This window comes from Patagioenas fasciata, chromosome 5 (assembly GCF_037038585.1).
Source record: "Patagioenas fasciata isolate bPatFas1 chromosome 5, bPatFas1.hap1, whole genome shotgun sequence".
In the NCBI taxonomy this organism is placed as follows: Eukaryota; Metazoa; Chordata; class Aves; order Columbiformes; family Columbidae; genus Patagioenas; species Patagioenas fasciata.
Window position 1 is genome coordinate 68029119 of NC_092524.1, and position 19061 is coordinate 68048179.

General features: G+C 46.8%; 1 protein-coding gene across 1 annotated transcript in view; it reads left to right on the forward strand.

Annotated features, from left to right (window-relative positions):
- The window catches only part of TMEM260 (transmembrane protein 260), a 37746-nt gene extending 18924 nt beyond the window's left edge, over positions 1-18822 (forward strand). The window contains exons 4-16 of the mRNA XM_065839195.2: positions 1391-1568; positions 3967-4080; positions 6918-7097; positions 9483-9523; positions 9869-9952; positions 10859-10976; positions 11154-11326; positions 12721-12892; positions 13662-13810; positions 15198-15374; positions 16010-16063; positions 16477-16567; positions 18299-18822. Of these exons, the coding sequence (XP_065695267.1) occupies positions 1391-1568; positions 3967-4080; positions 6918-7097; positions 9483-9523; positions 9869-9952; positions 10859-10976; positions 11154-11326; positions 12721-12892; positions 13662-13810; positions 15198-15374; positions 16010-16063; positions 16477-16567; positions 18299-18571 (1804 nt within the window). The 3' untranslated portion in view covers positions 18572-18822. The remainder of the gene's footprint in view (positions 1-1390; positions 1569-3966; positions 4081-6917; positions 7098-9482; positions 9524-9868; positions 9953-10858; positions 10977-11153; positions 11327-12720; positions 12893-13661; positions 13811-15197; positions 15375-16009; positions 16064-16476; positions 16568-18298) is intronic.
- Positions 18823-19061: the final 239 nt, after the last annotated feature.

Genomic DNA, 19061 nt, shown 5'->3' on the forward strand with positions numbered 1-19061 from the left:
TTTAATGGATTAAAAAGCCCCGTTCTGACTGCACAATTCCTCCTTTGACATCTACAGGAACAGGTTGGCCTTTCAGTGTACTTGAAGTTGTTTTGGGAAGGTGGAAAGAAAGTCCCACCAAAGAGAGGAGCCCTTGTCAGAGAGTGCTGTGCCAGCAGCTCCTTCAGCTCTGTTCATAGGGGCTGTAGGCTTTGTTTCTTTGGTCTCTATTTATCTCAGAATTACCTGAGGAATCCAATAAGCAATTCCTATGTGGTTGTCCACTCTCTGTTCCCTGATGGGCAGAACAATCCACCTGGGGACTTTGGCTGTGCTAGAGGATATGGCCAATATTTAGGAGCAAATTACATGAGTAGCTTGATGAAGAAGTTGGCTAGTTTATTATCATTATTTTACCTTATTTACCTGCTAGAATTTTAAAGGGATTTACGAAGTTGTTTCTTTAAAAGTTGGAAACGTTAAGCTAAGAAACTAGAAGTGCATGTACCTGCTATGGGATGAGAAAAATACATGATTTGTCTTAGAGCCTGGCTTATTTTCACAGGTAGATGGTGAATTTCAGGAGAGGAGTATTGACCATAGTCGCAGCTATTTCTCTCTTTGGATAAGGTGTGATTGAGCAAGTTTTAGTGCCCTACATGGCATCTTTTCAGGGTAACTTCCCAAAGGGGAGACCTTCCAAACAGGCAGAGCCGGAGCTTCCCCCGATGCAACAGGAGTTGGACTCAATGATCCTTGTGGGTCCCTTCCAACTCAGGACTTTCTATGATTCTATGACTGGGTGGGAAGAGCCGCTATTGCAGAAAAAGAGGTTTCCTGGGCTAAATCCCACCTTGTGGACTGACACCCATTTGCCTCTCCCTTCCAGGACAATGGGCACCACAACCCTCACCCACCCCTGAGACGCTCCAGCCTCCCCTCTGGGAAAGCTCTGCTAATGCTGTCCATCACAAATAGCTCTAATCCACTTTTTGTTCAGCGCCTCGATGAATTCAAGGCTGCACCCTTGCTGGCATCTCCTCCGAGGGAGAGCATCCCATTAGAGCCGTGACTCTCTGGCTTGGGTACCGCGACCCGCTGGGCCATCGCTCACCGAGGGTTTCTGGACCGAAATTCAATCCTGGAAGCTTTCATGGCGCTCACGAGAAGAAGCCGACGCTTCGGTGTTGGGTGACTGGCAAATAGACGGGCTGGCTAACGCCTGCTCTTCCTAATTGCAATTCAGCGCCAAGAAATTATTAGGAAGATATTAACCATATAATGTTTTGGCAGGGTGCTGGGTGGCAGTCATCATTTCTGCTGCTACAGTATGTTTAAAAAAAAAAAAGGAGGACAATAAAGTAGGCTTTTTTTGTTGGAAAAGAAGATTTCATGTTATCTGTGTTTGCAGGCTTTCTGGCTCATATGCTGGAGGAATCCTTGCTGCGGGGGTGTTTTCATTTTCTCGTCTAACATGGCAGTGGTCCATCGCGGCGGAGGTTTTCAGCTTAAACAATCTGTTTGTGGGGCTGCTGATGGCTCTCACCGCGCATTTTGAGGAGGCATCCACTGCAAAAGAGAGATCAAAGGTAAAACATCTCAAGCAAAGTGAATAGTTCGTTAGGTTTTTTTTTTCAATTAGTTATCACGTCTGTTTGATTTCCTGTTCATTTAGTGCTGCTTTAGTTTTGTTTAAACGCAGAAGACCGAATTTTGGGACTTGGTTCAGCACCTGTGCTGGGTGGTGTCCATCCCTGACCTGCCTGGATGTTCTAAAGTGCCAAATATTGAAAAACTTGTCTGCTTTGCTGGAGGGTTGAGTTGGGACCTGTTGGATGGGTCTGAGGTTTGGTTGTTTCATACACACAGGGTGGAAACAGGAAAAGCAAAAGCATTTTTATTTAAATGTTCCGGTGCAAAGTTCGGTTTCCTGCATCAAAGACTCAAAGTAGGCTGTGGGTGTTCAAGCGTTTGGTTTTGGAACTGATATTTTTCCTTGGGGTAAATAGATATATTTTACAGGAAACGTAGAGTCAGAAACCCAGATTTCTACTGAAAAACGGAAACAACCAAATTTGCAATCAATTCTTCTTTTGAAATTAAACGTGCCCCTAAAATAATGGCATTTTTAAATACAGAGACTTTAAATTTCATGCTATATTGTCTACTTTATAAACAGACTAGGCAGCCAAATGATATTTTTGCTTGGCAGTCTTGTTCTTTGTACTCCTATTTGCCTGAACATCTGATCTCTCCTCCTGTCACAGACTTGCCTGCTGTGACTCCTGTAAATTGTGCGAATAAAAGGATTTTTGTCGGGCTAGGCTAGAATTTCAGGAGTCTGCAGTGGTAGTTTACTCAGCTTCACAAGTTCTCAAATAACATGTTTTATCAGTGGTTATAGAGACCTTGTTTCACTATTGGATTTTTTTCTTCTCTGATGAGTCCTGTCCCAAGATCCCTCCAACCTGAACTGCACGAAGATGGAGTTGGGCATTTTCCGACCTGCTCCCATGTTCCACATGCCCATTGTCCTATGGGATTTTCAGATGAGATTTTTCAGCAGCAGTTAAGGAGCTTGTTTCGGTGCTTTTTGGGCGTCTGGCATCCCACGCCTTGAAGCAGCGAGGCTGCCAACAGCAAGCTCACAGCTCTTTTCATAAATCAGATGGTCATGCAGACATCTTCAGGGCTGTGTTTGGAGTTCATCAATACACTCGAAAAATTACTGAGGTTGTTCTGAGTCCTGCAGACTCAGAGGTTGTTCTGAGTCCTGCTCTGAAGCCCACAAAGGTTTTTCTGATGTTATGGCAGGTGTTTCCATGACAAGGGGTTGGGGTTGGACTAGATGGCCTTTGAAGGTCACTTCCAACCCAAACCATTCTATGATTCCATGAACTTGGAATCCTGGACAGTCAATTGAAAATTACCGGGTGATCCCATCACTATGCCAAGGCAAGTGTTTGCATCTCACAGAGGACTGAAATAAGCAGGGGACCATGCTCTGATGATATCTGGGTGTGCTCTCCTCCTTGGGGCTGGCCATGAAGGTGACAATGGGTTGTCGGCTCCTGTCCCAACAATGTCTGTGGGACTCAGGTGGCTTTTTGCCCACTGGGGAGCTGCCACGGGGCTTGACTTCAGGGTGTAAGTGGCCAGTGATGGAGGAAGAGGAGGCAAATTGAGAAGTTTAAATATGTAGCTGCTCTTTTAGCCTTGTCCTGCCCCAGTGAACGAAGAGGACTCGTCACTGGTCTGGTGGTGTTGGGACAGAGCAGTGTGAGATAACAAGAGGCTTTCCTTAGCATCAGCCAGGGACGGCCACGGTACCATTAGCAAACCTGTGAATAATTCTCAGTGAGTACCAGAAATACCCAGCACTGGGCTGCATAGTCTGCATACATTACCTGCTTTATCAGAAAACTCTTTCAAAGATGCTTGAAAATGAGCGTTTAGACTAACGAGGGATATTGCATTTAATTCCCTTGCTTAGGAAGTTTGTGTAGCCCTGACTTTAGCCCTCTGTGCCTGAAAAAGAGGAAGAAAATCATTCTTGTTATATAAAATGAGGTCTCTGTACACGATGGCATTATTTTAGGGTATGGCTTTGGAAAACTTCGAATCATTTGGGGTTAACTGCTCAACAGTCTCCCCTGTGCTACAAGGGTTCAGGATTTGGACCCTGTCTCATCGTGATGATGTGATGGTGCTATAGATGGTCTCTGTATGCATGGGGACATAGCCGTTGCACTGGATGCTTCTTAAATAACATTTTCTGTTAAACAAGTGAAATCCGGCTGTAAATAATCAAAAATAGCCTGTGTTACCTGTGTTACAATTGGACGGTGCTCACCAATGTAATTGCCTTTCTTCTGCATGCCGTGGGCCGCACTGAAGCTCTTTTAGTCTCTGGGTGTTTTTGCAAATTGTAAAAGAGTTAATTGCGGATGTGTTCTGTTGTTTTGTTTTATTTTATTCCTCTTACAGATCTCTAAACTTGGTGCCTTTTGCTGCGGGCTCAGTCTGTGCAATCAGCACACCATAGTGCTTTATGTCGCTTGTATCGTGCCTTGGGTTCTCTGCCGGCTTTTCAGAAAGACGGTGCGTATTTTGCTGACCTCTGTTTTTGTGAATCATTCTTCTTCCCAAGTTCTCAGGCCATTTTTATGTTGATGTACAGACAGGGACAGCTGGTGGTTTGTCTAAACTAGTCGGTCATAACCTGCTGAAGTTATGGGCCATCAATGTGACACCAGAGCCACCGATGATGATGTAGAGGCTTTGCTCACACCAGGAATCTGTGACCTGCCACGTCCCCTGCCCCAGCAAATACTCTGTACACAACCATGAGACCAATGCTTGGAGCTAAAAACTGCTCAGTGTGTAGGAAATAAGAGCATTTTCAATGACCTACCAACCAGGAAAGCAGCTAAATCTCTGTTGATGAGAAGTCACTGGCACGTGCGGTCTGGGCACTGCTTCTCCTGGCTGGTGGCACTGGCTTTCTCATGCCATCCGCTCATCTGGAGATGGATTCCTGTATGTTGATTCCCTGGTGGTAGCAAACAAAAGCTGTGTCTGCTCATTGCAGAGCATCTTGCAACTGCTGTTGATAGTTGGAGGTGCAGCTGGGATAAGTAGAAGGTTGCAGAGGCTTCTCTCTAGAAGGATGTCCTCTTCAGCATCTCCTTGGGATGTGCCAGGCTCAGCGGCCTCCAGCTCCGGTGCAGCCAGGACTTGTGAATCCTACAAGAGAGAAGCTCTGAGGTGAAGACCACCTGGCTCATGCCAGCTGGAGAAGACTAAAGGAAGAACTGCATCCAGCTCTGGAGCCCTCAGCACAGGACACACATGGAGCTGCTGGAGAGGGGCCAGAGGAGCCACAGAAATGATCCGAGGCTGGAACAGCTCTGCTGGGAGGACAGGCTGAGAGAGTTGGGGTGTTCAGCTGGAGAAGAGAAGCTCCAGGGAGACCTTATTGCAGCCTTTCCAGACTTAAAAGAGACCGATAAGAAAGATGAGGACAGACTTTTGAGCAGGGCCTGTTGTGATAGGACAAGGGGTGATGGGTTTAAACTAAAGGAGGGAGATTCAGGCTGGACATGAGGAAGAAATTGTTGGCCCTGAGGGTGGTGAGAGCCTGGCCCAGGTTGGCCAGAGAGGTGGTGGATGAACCATCCCTGGAGACATCCCAGGCCAGGCTGGATGGGGCTCTGAGCAACCTGAGCTGGTGAAGATGTCCCTGCTCATGGCAGGGGTGGCACTGGGGGAGCTGGGGAGGTCCCTTCAACCCAAACTATTCTGTGATTCTTTGATTCTAAGGCTGACTTTTGGTGGAACCGCAAGCCCCAGTTCTGGTCAAATATATCCCTTTCATCTCCTACCTGAGATACCATTCTCAAGATGTCTCATCTTCTACACCTCTTTATTAAACTTGCTCATTGTGTAAGAAGGTGAAAACACCTTGCTACATGCCTGGCTTGTGAAGGCGATACACATGCATGTGGATGAGGTTTCTGGATGATGTTCAGGCTCTCTGCAATGCTCCTGTCTTCTGTAGGTGATCCGGGAGTCAATGCATCGGTCTGGATGTAGATGTGTTGTAGAAAGTCTACTTTGCCCTGAAAACAGCTGCGCATCTCAATGATGCAGATGCTCTGATATCTTTGCGAGTGGCCCTGAGAAACCTCTGTCTACTCCCCAGCTCTCTCTTGTCCCCCTGAAGGTGACAGTTGGACAGATTTCTGCTGGGCCTGTCCTGCCTGTATTTTTCCACCCTCAACTTGATAAATCATTTGTGGTTCTGAGTAATGGCACAGGGTATAACTAAGCTGAGAGCAAAAACATGAGATAAGACGCAACTCAGACAAGCTTGATCCAAAATCTCTTCAGCATCTCCAGCAAACCCCTTTCTGACTATATATTTCCATTAACCCAGTGAAGATGCACTTTTGCAATATATTATATTTCCATTAACACGATGAAGACGCACTTCTGCAATGTATTTGTGTTCTTCAAACAGAGCTTTTTTATTCTTCCAATCTCTGATTTCCAGTGAGGACAATCGAGTTCCACTATAATATTTCTGACTAGTATTCCTGTAGTGCCTGCTGCAGAAAACCACCTCATAAGAGGGATATTTGATGGGAAAAAAGCACCTTTTTAAGTAAAAAGCTGTCTCCTGAAGGAAGGGTGGCCACCACTGTCACCAAGCTACTTTTGCTGCTCCGTACATCATCGCTCCAAATGGTGCCTCTTCCCCATAACCCCAACTGCTGGAGAAGTGCTTTGATTGACAGTGGCTCACGATAAAGCAAGCGTGCAATATTCTAGGGTGGGATTTTCCGAAGCACTTAAAGGAGTTAGGCACACAAGTCCCTTTGAAAGTCTTGTCTTCCTGACCCCTTAGGCAGTTCTTGAAAATCCCACCCCAAAAAGTTGGCCTATCCAATTTAGCCAGTGGAATCGCGATAAAGTAAATGGCAAAACTGACTCCTGATGATGGTGATGATGTGCATAGTTGTACTAGAGCAGCCTAATTTTTATTTATTTCTTTTTTGCCAGATGGAATACCAGCCAACTCTTAATCGCTGCAAAGTGGGTTATCTCAGCCTTGCAGTGCTTCAGCCATCTATGCATGTCATGCCATGATTTAAATGTGAAAGATGCAATGAGTATGATACTCGTGAGTCCTAGCTAATATTATTTGCTTCACTTAAATTTCACCCTGCCATGCAAAGGAGATCAGTTTGATGCAGTTTCCTAGTAATCCACAAAATCGTAAGGTTTAACATAACATTTTGTAGGGACTTACTATAAATTGAGAGATCAGCTCTGTGTAAATATATTTGATGTTTTTTTCTTTATCTGTTCTTGAAGTTCCAGCGTGATTAAACTAAAATAAACATTGTTATGCAATATGACATATTTTGGTGCAGGAATTGTCCCTAGGCCATTTGCTGAAGTTGGGTTTATGCTTCTTGGCTGGTTTGCTGCCTTATCTCTATCTCCCGGCTTCATCCTACCTCAATCGAGCCCGTTGGACATGGGGAGACCAGACGACTTTTCAAGGATTTTTGACCCACTTTCTCAGGGAAGAATATGGGACATTCAATCTGGTAAATAAAGGTCGTTTTCTAAATGACTTTCTTCTAACTTATGCAATACCAGAACCTCTCTATTCGTGATGATTAATGTCTTGCAGGGGAAGAAATTGGAAACGTTTTCTTTCTTAAAAATGTATTTCTGATTGTGACGTTCTGATGTGTCAGGTTTTCTGAGAATGGATCACAAGGCTGGGAAAGCAAAGAAATAATTCGCTTTGCCTTTATGGGGTGAGCTGTGTTATTCACTGGAAGCTGTACGGGTGTCCCGTGTGTGTAAGAGCCTGAAGAGCAAACTGTGCTAGAGGGAGATTATCACACCAGTTTTGTGGTTTTCTTATTTAAGGCAAATAATTGTCTTAATTTTTTAATTGTAAACTCAGCTGTTTAAAGAGGTCGCAAACAGTTTTCATTGCTGGACCTTTAAAAAAGATTCCCCTAATAATTACTAATACTGAATTTAAATGAACGGTGAGTTGGAGGGGTCCCAGAACCCTCTGGTTTGAGCTGTTGCCAGGTCTGTGCCCTTACCAAGGGACGGGGGTGTCACAAGGATGCTTTCAGAGCACAGGGTTTGCATCTGCTTCCTCCAGCCCTGACTTCAGCGTTTGGCTCTGGCCACCCAAGGAAAGCAAGTGTCCAGCACCCTCTGTCCTTCTGCTCTGGAGATTTCAGTGCAGAGAAACCACACCACTGGGGGGAAAAGAGAAAGAGGTGTGGTTTATGTATTGGGTCATTCCTTGGGGTCTTGAAGCTGAGGGCAGTCATTATCCCCATGTGCTGGGCACTGGGGAGGCCAAACCTCGAACCCTGGGGGCAGTTTTGGGCCCCTCACACCAAGAAAGCCTTTGAGGTGCTGGAGCGAGTTGAGAGAAGGGAACGGAGCTGGGGAAAGGGCTGGAGCACAAGTGTGATGGGAGCGGCTGAGGGACCTGGGGGGTTCAACTGGAGAACAGGAGCTGAGGGGAGACCTTCTGATCTCTGAACTGCCTGAAAGGAGGTTGTGGAGAAGGGGGTCTTGGTCTCTTCTCCCAAGTAGCAAGCGATAGGATGAGAGGAAATGGCCTCAAGTTGTACCAGGGGAGGTTGAGGCTGGATCTGGAGAACAATTTCTTCCCCAAAGGGCTGTGGGGCATTGGAACAGGCTGCCCAGGGCAGTGCTGGAGTCACCATCTCTGGAGGGTTGGACAGACGGAGGTGAGGTTCTCAGGACATGGGGTAGTGGTGGATTTGGCAGTGTTAGGTTAATGGTTGGACTCAATGATCTTAAAGGTCCTTTCCAACCTAAATGATTCTATGAAATTAAGGCCCCGCATCCAGCCAACGTGATGCAGCAAGCACCGTTGTCATTCCATTAGAGCCGGCTGGCTGTGGGATGTGAGGCAAAAGACTTGATAATTCCTGCTGCTGCTGCTTAATCTTTCCAAAACTCCTACAGAGACAAGATCCACCCTCCGAAGGACTTCTGAGATATCCCCTGTTGTCCTGTTCCCAGCTGTCTCCTGAGAATGAGACTCGGTTGGGCAGAGCAATACCAAGGCATGCAAATCCCTTAACTCCTTTCTCCATCAAATGTGATGAATTCAAGTAGATGTTCAGGAGGCTTAAGGATGGACTGCGTGTAATCCTGCACCACAAATCACATTTACGATGAACTTGTCTGAAGCAGGAGCAATAAATGCAGCAAAAATGTAAGCGTTTTGTGCCGATGCCAGTTGAGCTAATGCCAGAGCCCTGCCTGGATGGACATACTCTCCATCCTCTAACACTTCTATTTTTTGATTAAATCTTGAATGCAGTTAGCTATTCCATTTTTATGGAGATTAAATATTCCTTCCAGACCTCCTGGATCCCTTTATCTTTTATCTGGTAGCCACCACCTTTCCACCTATGAAGGTAATTCTGCACCTCCACTGACCATGTCTTGTTTCCCAGACTTGGTTTGCAAGTCTCTGCAATAAAAGATTTCATGTATCTATACAGCGCTGCCCCATCAGGGTAAAGAGAGCAGGAATCGGTAGGACTGGGGGGGAAAATGTCCCAGAAAATAATTGCACCATGCAGATAGAGCAGAGATCATAGCTAAACCATATCATGTGCTCAAATCGTGGGGTGATGGGTTGATATCACCTTGAAAAAATACTTATCCAGGTGGTAAAGCCTGGCATAATGTAAAGGAATAATATGGAAAAAATCTTGTGATGAAGGTTTGAGTAGAGTTTGCTGTCTTTTTGTTGTTAAAGCCATTCCCGTTCCCTGCGGCCACGGGACTTTGGGGGTTTTAAGGAGCCTCTTGTGCTCAGGGCCCTGCAAACAGAAAACAAAAACGCTTTTCCTTGCCCCAGTGATACGGTGACCAGCGTGTGGGTTTCACATGGCTTTCCTTTCTTTCTAATCTAGGCCAAGTCCGAGGCAGGATCCAGTATGCGAGAGATGCTGGTGTGAGTAACATCCTGACTGTGCTTTTTAGTGGAGAGAGACCTGGTGCTGCTGCTCTCATTTTGGCCAAAGTGGCTCCTTGGTCCAGAGCTGGGGTCATGTGTGTCCAGCACAGGGACAGCGTGGATGTCTGTCTGTCTGCCCCATTGAAAGAAAAATGCTGGATTCCCCTCCCCAGTGATTTTTCGTGCAGAATTCTGATGTGTAAACTGAGTTTGTTCCCATTTCTAGTAGCCTTCCTCCCAGCAAAATGGGAATATGTTATGTTGTGCTTACTCCCTGCTTCTCTTGACACTTTAATTGAGTGCAGGCAGCGATTTGGGGATGACGCACTAATTTCTCCGCAGTTTTCAGCTGGCACAGATGAAGTCGGAGCTCTCCCTTCCCGTCCTCGTCCTGGCACTCGTGGCCTGTGTGAGCACAGCGCTGCCGTAAGTTCAAGGAGGTCTCAAGTTGAGACCACACCTGGAATATCGTGTCCAGTTCTGGGCCCCTCAGTTCCAGAAGGACAGGGAACTGCTGGAGAGAGTCCAGCGTAGGGCAACAAAGATGATTAAGGGAGTGGAGCATCTCCCGTGTGAGGAAAGGCTGAGGGAGTTGGGGCTCTGGAGCTGGAGAAGAGGAGACTGAGGGGGGACTCATTCATGGGGATCAATATGGAAAGGGGGAGTGTCAGGAGGATGGAGCCAGGCTCTTCTCGGTGACAACCAGTGATAGGACAAGGGGTAATGGGTTCAAACTGGAACACAAGAGATTCTATTTAAGTACGAGAAGAAACTTGTTCCTGGTGAGGGTGGCAGAGCCTGGCCCAGGCTGCCCAGGGAGGTTGTGGAGTCTCCTTCTGTGCAGCCATTCAAACCCGCCTGGACACCTTCCTGTGGAACCTCAGCTGGGTGTTCCTGCTCCATGGGGGGATTGCACTGGATGAGCTTTCCAGGTCCCTTCCAATCCCTGACATTCTGGGATTCTGTGATTCTGTAGTATGTGCTCCGACGTGCACTTCTCTTACCGGCTGCATGGGCAGCTCGCTTTGCCTTCTGCTTGCTGCTGCAAAGAAGTCCAGCAATTGGCTGTGCTCATCTATTAATTAAGAGCAAAATAGCCCTGCTTCTGGTAACGCTGTGGCTTGTAGATGGCAAGCTTAAATATCTAGAAATCCTGATGGTTTTGTGCTCTGAAAACAGAAGTTACATAAATGGCAAAGGTAAAGAAAGACTCATCAGCTCCTTGTATTAAATGCATTTAGATATGCAGAGAGACAGTGGTTGTCAAGCACGTATAACTTGTCTCCTTTTTCATTATGCCACTACAATCCTATTTTCTTTTTCCATTAATAGGACAAAGCAGCAGAAATCACCCGTGATCTGGCTCTTCGCTGGAATGCTCTGTCTTTATTCCCTTTTCTTTGCTTGGAGAGCAAATTTGGATATCACAAAACCTCTGTTTCTGGGCGTGGTAAGTTGCACTCCAAAAATTCTTCTGGGGCATTCATTTTTGAAACAAACCTTAAAACCACCTAATCAGGAGCAGGTGGTTGCCTTGAAGCTGCGTAAGGTTCAAAAGTACAGCTACTTATTGTATTCCCTTATAGCTGGGGAAATAGAAACGGGGTTTCTGGGGTGTTTTTCGCAGGTGGAGCGGTTCTGGCTGCAGAGCAGCGCCGTGGTGGCCGTGCTGGCGGGGCTGGGCCTGGCCGCACTGGTCTCACTGGGAAGCGCCGTGCTGCAGGGCAGCCGGGCGCTGCCGTGGTTGGAGTGGATTCCTGCTCTCGCTCTCGTCACTTCTCAACTTTGGGCAAATTACAGGTAAAAACAACACCAGAGAATGTGTGTTGGTGCAATGTCGTGGTGCTGCGGGGTGCCGTGAGGTTGGGGTGCTGCTATAAACCCCCCACGCTACTCCTGGGGTTTCTTGTCCTTGTGTTGAAGTGGGAAAGGCACTTTTCACATCCCACCTAAGTTTGTGTGGCCGCTGCCTGTGGGACTCCCTTGTTTCATCTCCCTAAAAATCAAACACCAACTGCAGGCTGTAAATGGGGTGTCCTGTAGGTTGAGGGAAGAAAACTCTGTAGATGCGTAAACTCCTAATGATTGCACAGGAAGGTGTCCAGGTGGGTTTGAATGTCTCAGAGAAGGAGACTCCACACCCGCTCTGGGCAGCCTGGGCCAGGCTCTGGCACCTCCCAGCAAAGAAGTTTCTGCTCATGTTCAGATGGAGCATCCTGTGTTTCAGTCTGTGCCCGTTGCCCCTCACCCTGGCGTTGGGCACCACTGAACAGTCTGGTCCATCCTCTGACACCCACCCTGAGATATTGATCCCATTGATCAGATCCCTCTCAGCTTCTCTTCTCCAACTGAACAGCCCCAGCTCTCTCAGTCTCTCCTCATCACAAAGATGCTCCAGACCCCTCAGCATCTCTGTGTCCCTCCCATGGACTCTCTCCAGTAATTCCTTGTCCTTCTTAAACTGGGGAGCCCAGGCCTGGACACGAGTTTTGAAGGGTTAGATCTGTAGCACAGGTCTTCCTTATCCCAAAACCACAGCAAAGACTCTGCAGTGGCTTGAGTAGGAATCAGAGTAATAGTAGGGATGTTCAGGTGGAGGTTGACCAACTAAGAGTCATTTCATACCCAGGAATCAGTCCTTCACACACATCTTTTCCCAAAGGCTGGTCCATAGGTGACGCCAGTCGTAGCTCACGTCCTGAGCCATGTCATGGAATGTCCATACCTGGAGTGTGTGCTCACACAACTCTGTAACAAAAAGGATCTAGTCTCAGGACATGTAAATCTACTTCTGCCTGATGCTACGAAAACTTGGCTTTTTAATACTTAATTAAAGGCACTAAAAGGATAGGAAGGATTTCACATACTTTACAGAAGCATCGTACTGGCACTTGAGCTCCAACTAGTAACTCATTAGCTTTAGTCCAAGCAAACACCAGAATTTAAGTGAAGGCATGCAATCAGTGTGTATTTTGGGAAAACTGCAGTGGCTCATGTCTCTGGTGCTGGTTTCTGGGGGCTGTAGTCTAAATGCTTCATTTCTGTATCTCGGTTTATCTGCAAATGGACATGATGCAAGATCTGACCAGGGTGGACTTCACCTGTGGATGCCTAATGCATAAACCTGTTCTGAAGATACACAAAGCCATGCAAATATCCGTTTTAAGACACTGTTTTTTATCTGTTCTCTTAAGTGCTTGTGACCAGAGCAACAACTACGTTGTTGATAAGTTTGCAAGGAACCTGCTGTCCTCTGTGCCGATGGGTGCAGTGATCTTGCTAAGAGGAGACCTACCTGGGAATGCTCTTCGTTACCTTCATTATTGCGAAGGAATGAGGCCAGATATCACCTTAGTGGACCAGGAGGTAAGCTCAAAAAGTAGTGTTAGAAGAGCCAATAGGCAGATTTAAAAATAGGAAGCCAAAGTTCAGTTGTTCCTTTCTCTCCTGGAGTGGTTGGTGGAGAGAAGGGGAAGCCCAAGTCCTACATCCAGACAGATATCCAGATGTGGCTCAGGGCTGATGTTTGCCTCGCTAATGAAGCTTTGTCCCTGCTGTTCTCTGCAATTGCCTCAAAATACAGATGTTGGGGCAGCAGAAGGCTCCTAGGAGCCTCCTGGAGGGCAGCAGGTCAGCATCTGCCCCATGGGTGATGCAGCTTTGGGATTTCTCCCAAGGGCTTTACCTTGCTGAGACTCATTCCTTGCATCCCTTCTCTTATCTTCGTCCTCCAAAGGTGGTTTTGCAGACTTCTACCTCTATTTTTCACAATGAAACAGAGGTGCTGCTGGTCCCTGAGTGGTCGTTACACTCTTTCATTTCTTTCCTGAGAAACAGGAGAAGAAAAATCGTTTACAGAATGGGCCACCTGCGCTTCTGCTGCCACATCGGTCCTTGCACTTGGCTTTGCAACAGGCGTTTGTGACTTGTTGGGAAACCCAAAACCCAGTGCCTCATATTTAAGCAGAACAAGGCCCTGTTGTGTTTCTTACTACCTGTAGCTATTTTGTGTTTTCTCAGAGTTTTGCCTTCACTAAGCAGATGGAGTCGTTCCTCCTGCAGAAACCACTTCTGTATGTAAAATGGATGAAATCTTTCATTCTTGTTTTAATTATGCTAATATTTTTGTCGATAGATGATGACTTATGAATGGTATTTACCCAAGCTGGCAAAGCATTTACCTGGTGTTTATTTTCCTGGGAACCGGTGGAATCCCATGGAAGGAGTATTACCCGATGGGACACTTGCTTTTAATCTCCATCGTTTCCTCCAAGTAAATAAACAGTAAGCATTTCTTTCATATGTAACAGCTTTCCTAAAATCTTCGACCTTTTTCTCTTGAAATTGTTTATGGAACAGCTTGGTACTGCATCCAAAAGACCAATTTCCTCCACTGACTTCCTCCCTGGTGGTGAGATTATTTTTGCAATTAAATCAAATATCTGTGCAGAAGTAATTCCATCTGGATATAATGTTGCTTGTTGTTTTGAGGTTTGGTTTGGTTTTTAGGAAGGAAAAATAAGAAGGTGATCAGCAGAGGGTATTTACTGGTTATTTTTGTTGTTGTTGATACAATTCATCACAAAAAAAAAGGAACATTCTCATGTACTCAAAATGATGATGGTAGGAGAGCAAATTGCTGCTGTATCTCCTTTGTGAACATTGTGGGTAACTGATTAGCATAGAATGAATGTATTCCAGGAATAATCATCATATAAAAATAGCTTAGTAAGAGTGGAGAAAGGATTAGATACATGAATAAGAATAGCGGCTGCTTCTAGATCAGCCAGGGTGAGGCTTGCGAGCATGGGGAGGCAGAAGAGCATGGCCAGGCGCTGTCAGGAAGAAATGTGCTTCTCCTGTGGCTTCTGGCACCTTTGCAAGGTCCAACATAGAATCACAGAACAGTTTGGGTTGGAGGGACCATTCCAGCTCCCCCAGTGCCCCCCCTGCCATGAGCAGGGACATCTTCACCAGCTCAGGTTGCTCAGAGCCCCGTCCAGCCTGGCCTGGGATGTCTCCAGGGATGGTTCATCCACCACCTCTCTGGCCAACCTGGGCCAGGCTCTCACCACCCTCAGGGCCAACAATTTCTTCCTCATGTCCAGCCTGAATCTCCCTCCTTTAGTTTAAACCATCACCGCTTGTCCTGTCACAACAGGCCCTGCTCAAAAGTCTGTCCTCATCTTTCTTATGGGCCACTTTTAAGTCCGAAAGGCCATAATAAGGTCTCCCTGGAGCTTCTCTTCTGCAGCTTAACACCCCAGCTTTCTCAGCCTGTCCTCCCAGCAGAGCTGTTCCAGCCTCGGATCATTTCTGTGGCTCCTCTGGCCCCTCTTCAGCAGCTCCATGTGTGTCCTGTGCTGAGGACCCAGAGCTGGATGCAGTGCTCCAGGTGTGGAGAGGACGTCTCTCCTGTGCTGGCTGCACCAAATGTGCAATGCCAGGTGGGGTATTCGCTTGCAGTGGGAGAGACACTTTGCAAACTGACCTGGAGACAGGCCCTTTCCCATGTGAAATGCTCCAAACAGGTGTCTGTGCCGCAGAAAATGTGCTGTTGAAGACCTGTCCGCTGCAGTGGTGTGGTGTGGGTGGTTTGCTCAGGCTCGCGAGGTGACCCAGGGTCTCTACCATGGCTTCACCGTTGCTCTTTGTGTTTGCTTTTTGGCAGTAAGGAAGTGTTTGTCTGCATAGGTCTTCACGAAGGGGACTCGACCTGGAGAAGGAGCTATTCGCTCTGGCCCTGGGGTACATGTGAAAAGTTGGTTCCTTCCAACGTTGTGTTTGACCCAGGAGAGTGGATTCGTCTGACGAGAAATCTCTATAACTGGACTGAAGACTACGGCAGGTACGGGGCAGAGGCGACTTGGCTCCTTGCTGCTCATCATTCCTGTGCCAGCAGCATAACTACATCCATTGTGGTGTTAGAGAAATTAAACATGAGCCGTAATCGTGATGTTATGTGTTCTGGAACATACAGGGTGTTTCAAAAAGGTGAACCCAACTTCAAAGCATTATCTTGGCCAATTGGGTCCATCTTTTTGAAACACCCTGTATAATAAATCCAAATGTGGTATTTTTATTAGTTTTCAAAATAGAGAGAATGTTTCTAGTCAAATATCAGGTCCAATTCTGATCTTAAAACTTGGTCGGGAGCCAAAAAACACTGAGGATTTGGGACATCCAAAGCTTTAAATGCCGTAGATTGAACTGGATGGATGGTAAGAAGCAGCTCTAACTTCGAGGATAGCCAGGGTACTGTGAAACACCTGAAACACCGGAGGCTCCTTCTATGGAGAGAGAGGAGTTTTAGGAATGACTGAGGATCAGCTGAATTCCTGCTGTCAGAGCCATAGGCTTCATGATGGGTTTTCTCCTGCCTGGGAGGTCTGTACCTGCTGGGGTTGGAAGGGTTGATTGCGTGATGGGTGAAACACAGTGACATGGATCTGACGGCGGAATATTACTCTCATTCCCATTTAGTTTCAAGCCCTCGTCCTGGGAAGCCGTCGCCAACGAGGAGATGTGGCAAGCCAGGTGATGCTCCTTTGCTCCCTTCCAACAGCCGGTGGGCAAAGCCAACTCACTGGCCTGGAAATACACAGCAAAGCGGGCAGCTCGGTGCTGCACGACCTTATTGGATCTAAATGTGCCAAGCTTTGGAAGGAAAAGCTTGGTAGAATGAGATGAAGGGTGCACGGCCTCCTGCAAATCCTTCAGGAAGGTGGCGGCTTTGTTCAACAAAAGGTTCAGCTCACAGTATCTTGAAGGAGAAGAGGGTAGTTTGGACATAGGGTGAGAAAACAGATCTAGGAGAGAAATTGTTATCACTGGTGTACTGTCTCATACAGTTAAAAAGCTGTATGGGCATGTTGAAGATGTGTATAACCATGTGATGCGAGCTGGTTATGTTAAGCAGTTATTATATGGAAGTTTTCCTTGTTTTCTAGGATGAAAACAGCTTTCTTTATATTTGAACTTGCAGAAACTGCCAGTGTGACTGCAGAAATCAAATCACAACTTTACACCTTTGCATATACCGTAAGTCGTATATTTTGATTATGAATGATCCCTCCCTGCAGTGTCCATCCGTTTTATCTTTTATTTTTATGAATTTCTGGATTCTGTAGAAATATGTTGTTCCCATATAGGTTGGCAATCCTGTAATCTGCATTCTCCTTCGTTCATCCAAATTGGGAGCGTAGCAGATTCAAAGAGATTAATTCAGGGATTTTATCCATTCCTACTTGCCCTCGCAGTCACGGAGGATGCAAAAAGCCAACCAGTCGACTCCCTGCTTTTCTATAATTATGTTGTCTGTACTGGGCTCCAAACCCATGCCAAGAGATTGCTTGTCCTGAAGTCCCCTCTATGCCCTTGTCCCCTCTTTCTTGGCACAATCGCGCATCTGAGCCAGCAAGTCTAAAATCCGACAGTCTTCTCACTGCAAATTAATTCTGCAGCATTTCACCACGAAGAATAACACCCGTAAGCTGCTGTAGGTATCTCTGGAAATACTGGATGGCCTGAGATGCTGAGAGACATACAAAACAATCAGAGTGTGTCAGCAGAGAGTTTTATATTGCAACAAAGAGTAAACAAATAGTTTCCTTGCAACTCTTGCCCTTTTTGCTGTGATTTTTGCTGTTCTGCAAAGTTCTCGGGTACCTACGTGCTATTGAGCTTATAAATATTCCCACTCGAGTCAACAGACTGTTTAAGTCCTATGGAATACATCCTGATCTCCTGAGAGCAGTGTAGGGGAAAGGGACCTGGGGGTCCTGGGGACAGCAGGGTGACCATGAGCCAGCACTGGGCCCTTGTGGCCAGGAAGGCCAATGGTACCTGGGGTGGGTTAGAAGGGGGTGGTCAGTAGGTCAGAGAGGTTCTCCTGCCCCTCTGCTCTGCCCTGGGGAGACCACACCTGGAATCTTGTGTCCAGTTGTGGCCCCTCAGTTCCAGAAGGACAGGGAACTGCTGGAGAGAGTCCAGCGCAGCCACCAAGATGCTGAAGGGAGTGGAGCATCTCCCGTGTGAGGAAAGGCTGAGGGAGCTGGGGCTCTGGAGCTGGAGGAGAGGAGACTGAGGGGGGACTCATTCCTGGGGATCAATGTGGAAAGGGTGAGTGTCAGGAGGATGGAGCCAGGCTCTTCTTGGTGGCAAACAATGGTAGGACAAGGGGTAATGGGTTTAAGCTGGAACACAAAAGGTTCCACTTAAATGTGAGAAGAAACTTGTTCCTGGTGAGGGTGGCAGAGCCTGGCCCAGGCTGCAGCCATTCAAACCCGCCTGGACACCTTCCTGTGGAACCTCAGCTGGGTGTTCCTGCTCCATGGGGGGATTGCGCTGGATGAGCTTTCCAGGGCCCTTCCAACCCCTGACATCCTGGGATTCTGTGAAATATTGAGTAAAAGTCTTCCCAGGTGCAGCAGTTAAATATATATATATATATATATCTTTTCCCCCAGTGTGTTGTAACACCATTCCCGGGGAAGCACATAATGTGCGGTGGGGTTATCACCATCATCTGTAACGTTTCTAAGCAAACAGCTGCTGTGGGAAGGGAAACTTTTCACCCCCCCCTTGGATTTCTGATCCCCACTATTGCGCATCACATTGCAAACACGCAATGAGTTACAGAAATGCTCCAAGTCTGGGCTTGGACATCTAAATAGCATCTGTTCCTTTACGGGTGGTTTTGAAGCACTGTTAAGGGCTGTTTGTCCCTTCGTTCAATTAACTGTCTCTTTTATTTTCTTGTCCCTTCAATAGTCATACAAAGAAATTGTCAACTCGTATCCAAATCACCCGGTGAACTGGCACAAAAACTACGCCATCGCCTGCGAGAGGATGTTGCGTCTCCAGCGGGTGGATGTGGATCCCGAAGTGTTGCTCTCCGAAACGGTGAAACATTTCCTTCTGTACGCCCAGAAAGCAGAGGACGATCCCCAACGTAAGGATATTCTGCAGGCTGTGAAGCACCTGAAGAAAGAGCTGCAGGGGCTGAGGGATATGAGAGGAGGTCTAAAGCAGGGAGCTGGGTAGCACTTGGTTCTCCACCCGCTTGCTGAAGTGCTGAAATGGCGAAATCGGGACTTAAAATCTGAATTAGTCCTTGACAATGTGAGAATAGTTTGAAAAGGCAACAGAAGTGGCAGCGGAGAGGGAAGCCAGTGCGATTGTCTCTGCAGGAACATACTGTTGTTTGGGCCTTGCTGTTGCCAAATGAACTGTTTGTGCTGGTTTGTGTGGGGAAAAAGAAACTCATCACTAAATAAAATACTGGGTTTTGAAAAGGAGAGTTTTCCTTTAAAAGAAACCTGTGTATCTGTTGCACTGTGAAGATGGTGCAATATTTTTTAATGAATGAAGCATCTTTTATAGATGCAAAAAATGTGTTTAGCCTTTAAATATTTTTTCTGCTACTGAGCCAAGAGCTTTTCTACAGCCATTTTTCTTTGGGTATGGTGTGTCTGTGTGATTTTTATGGTCACGAGGCAGCGTGGTTGGGTGGGTTTCCATCAGGACAAACGTG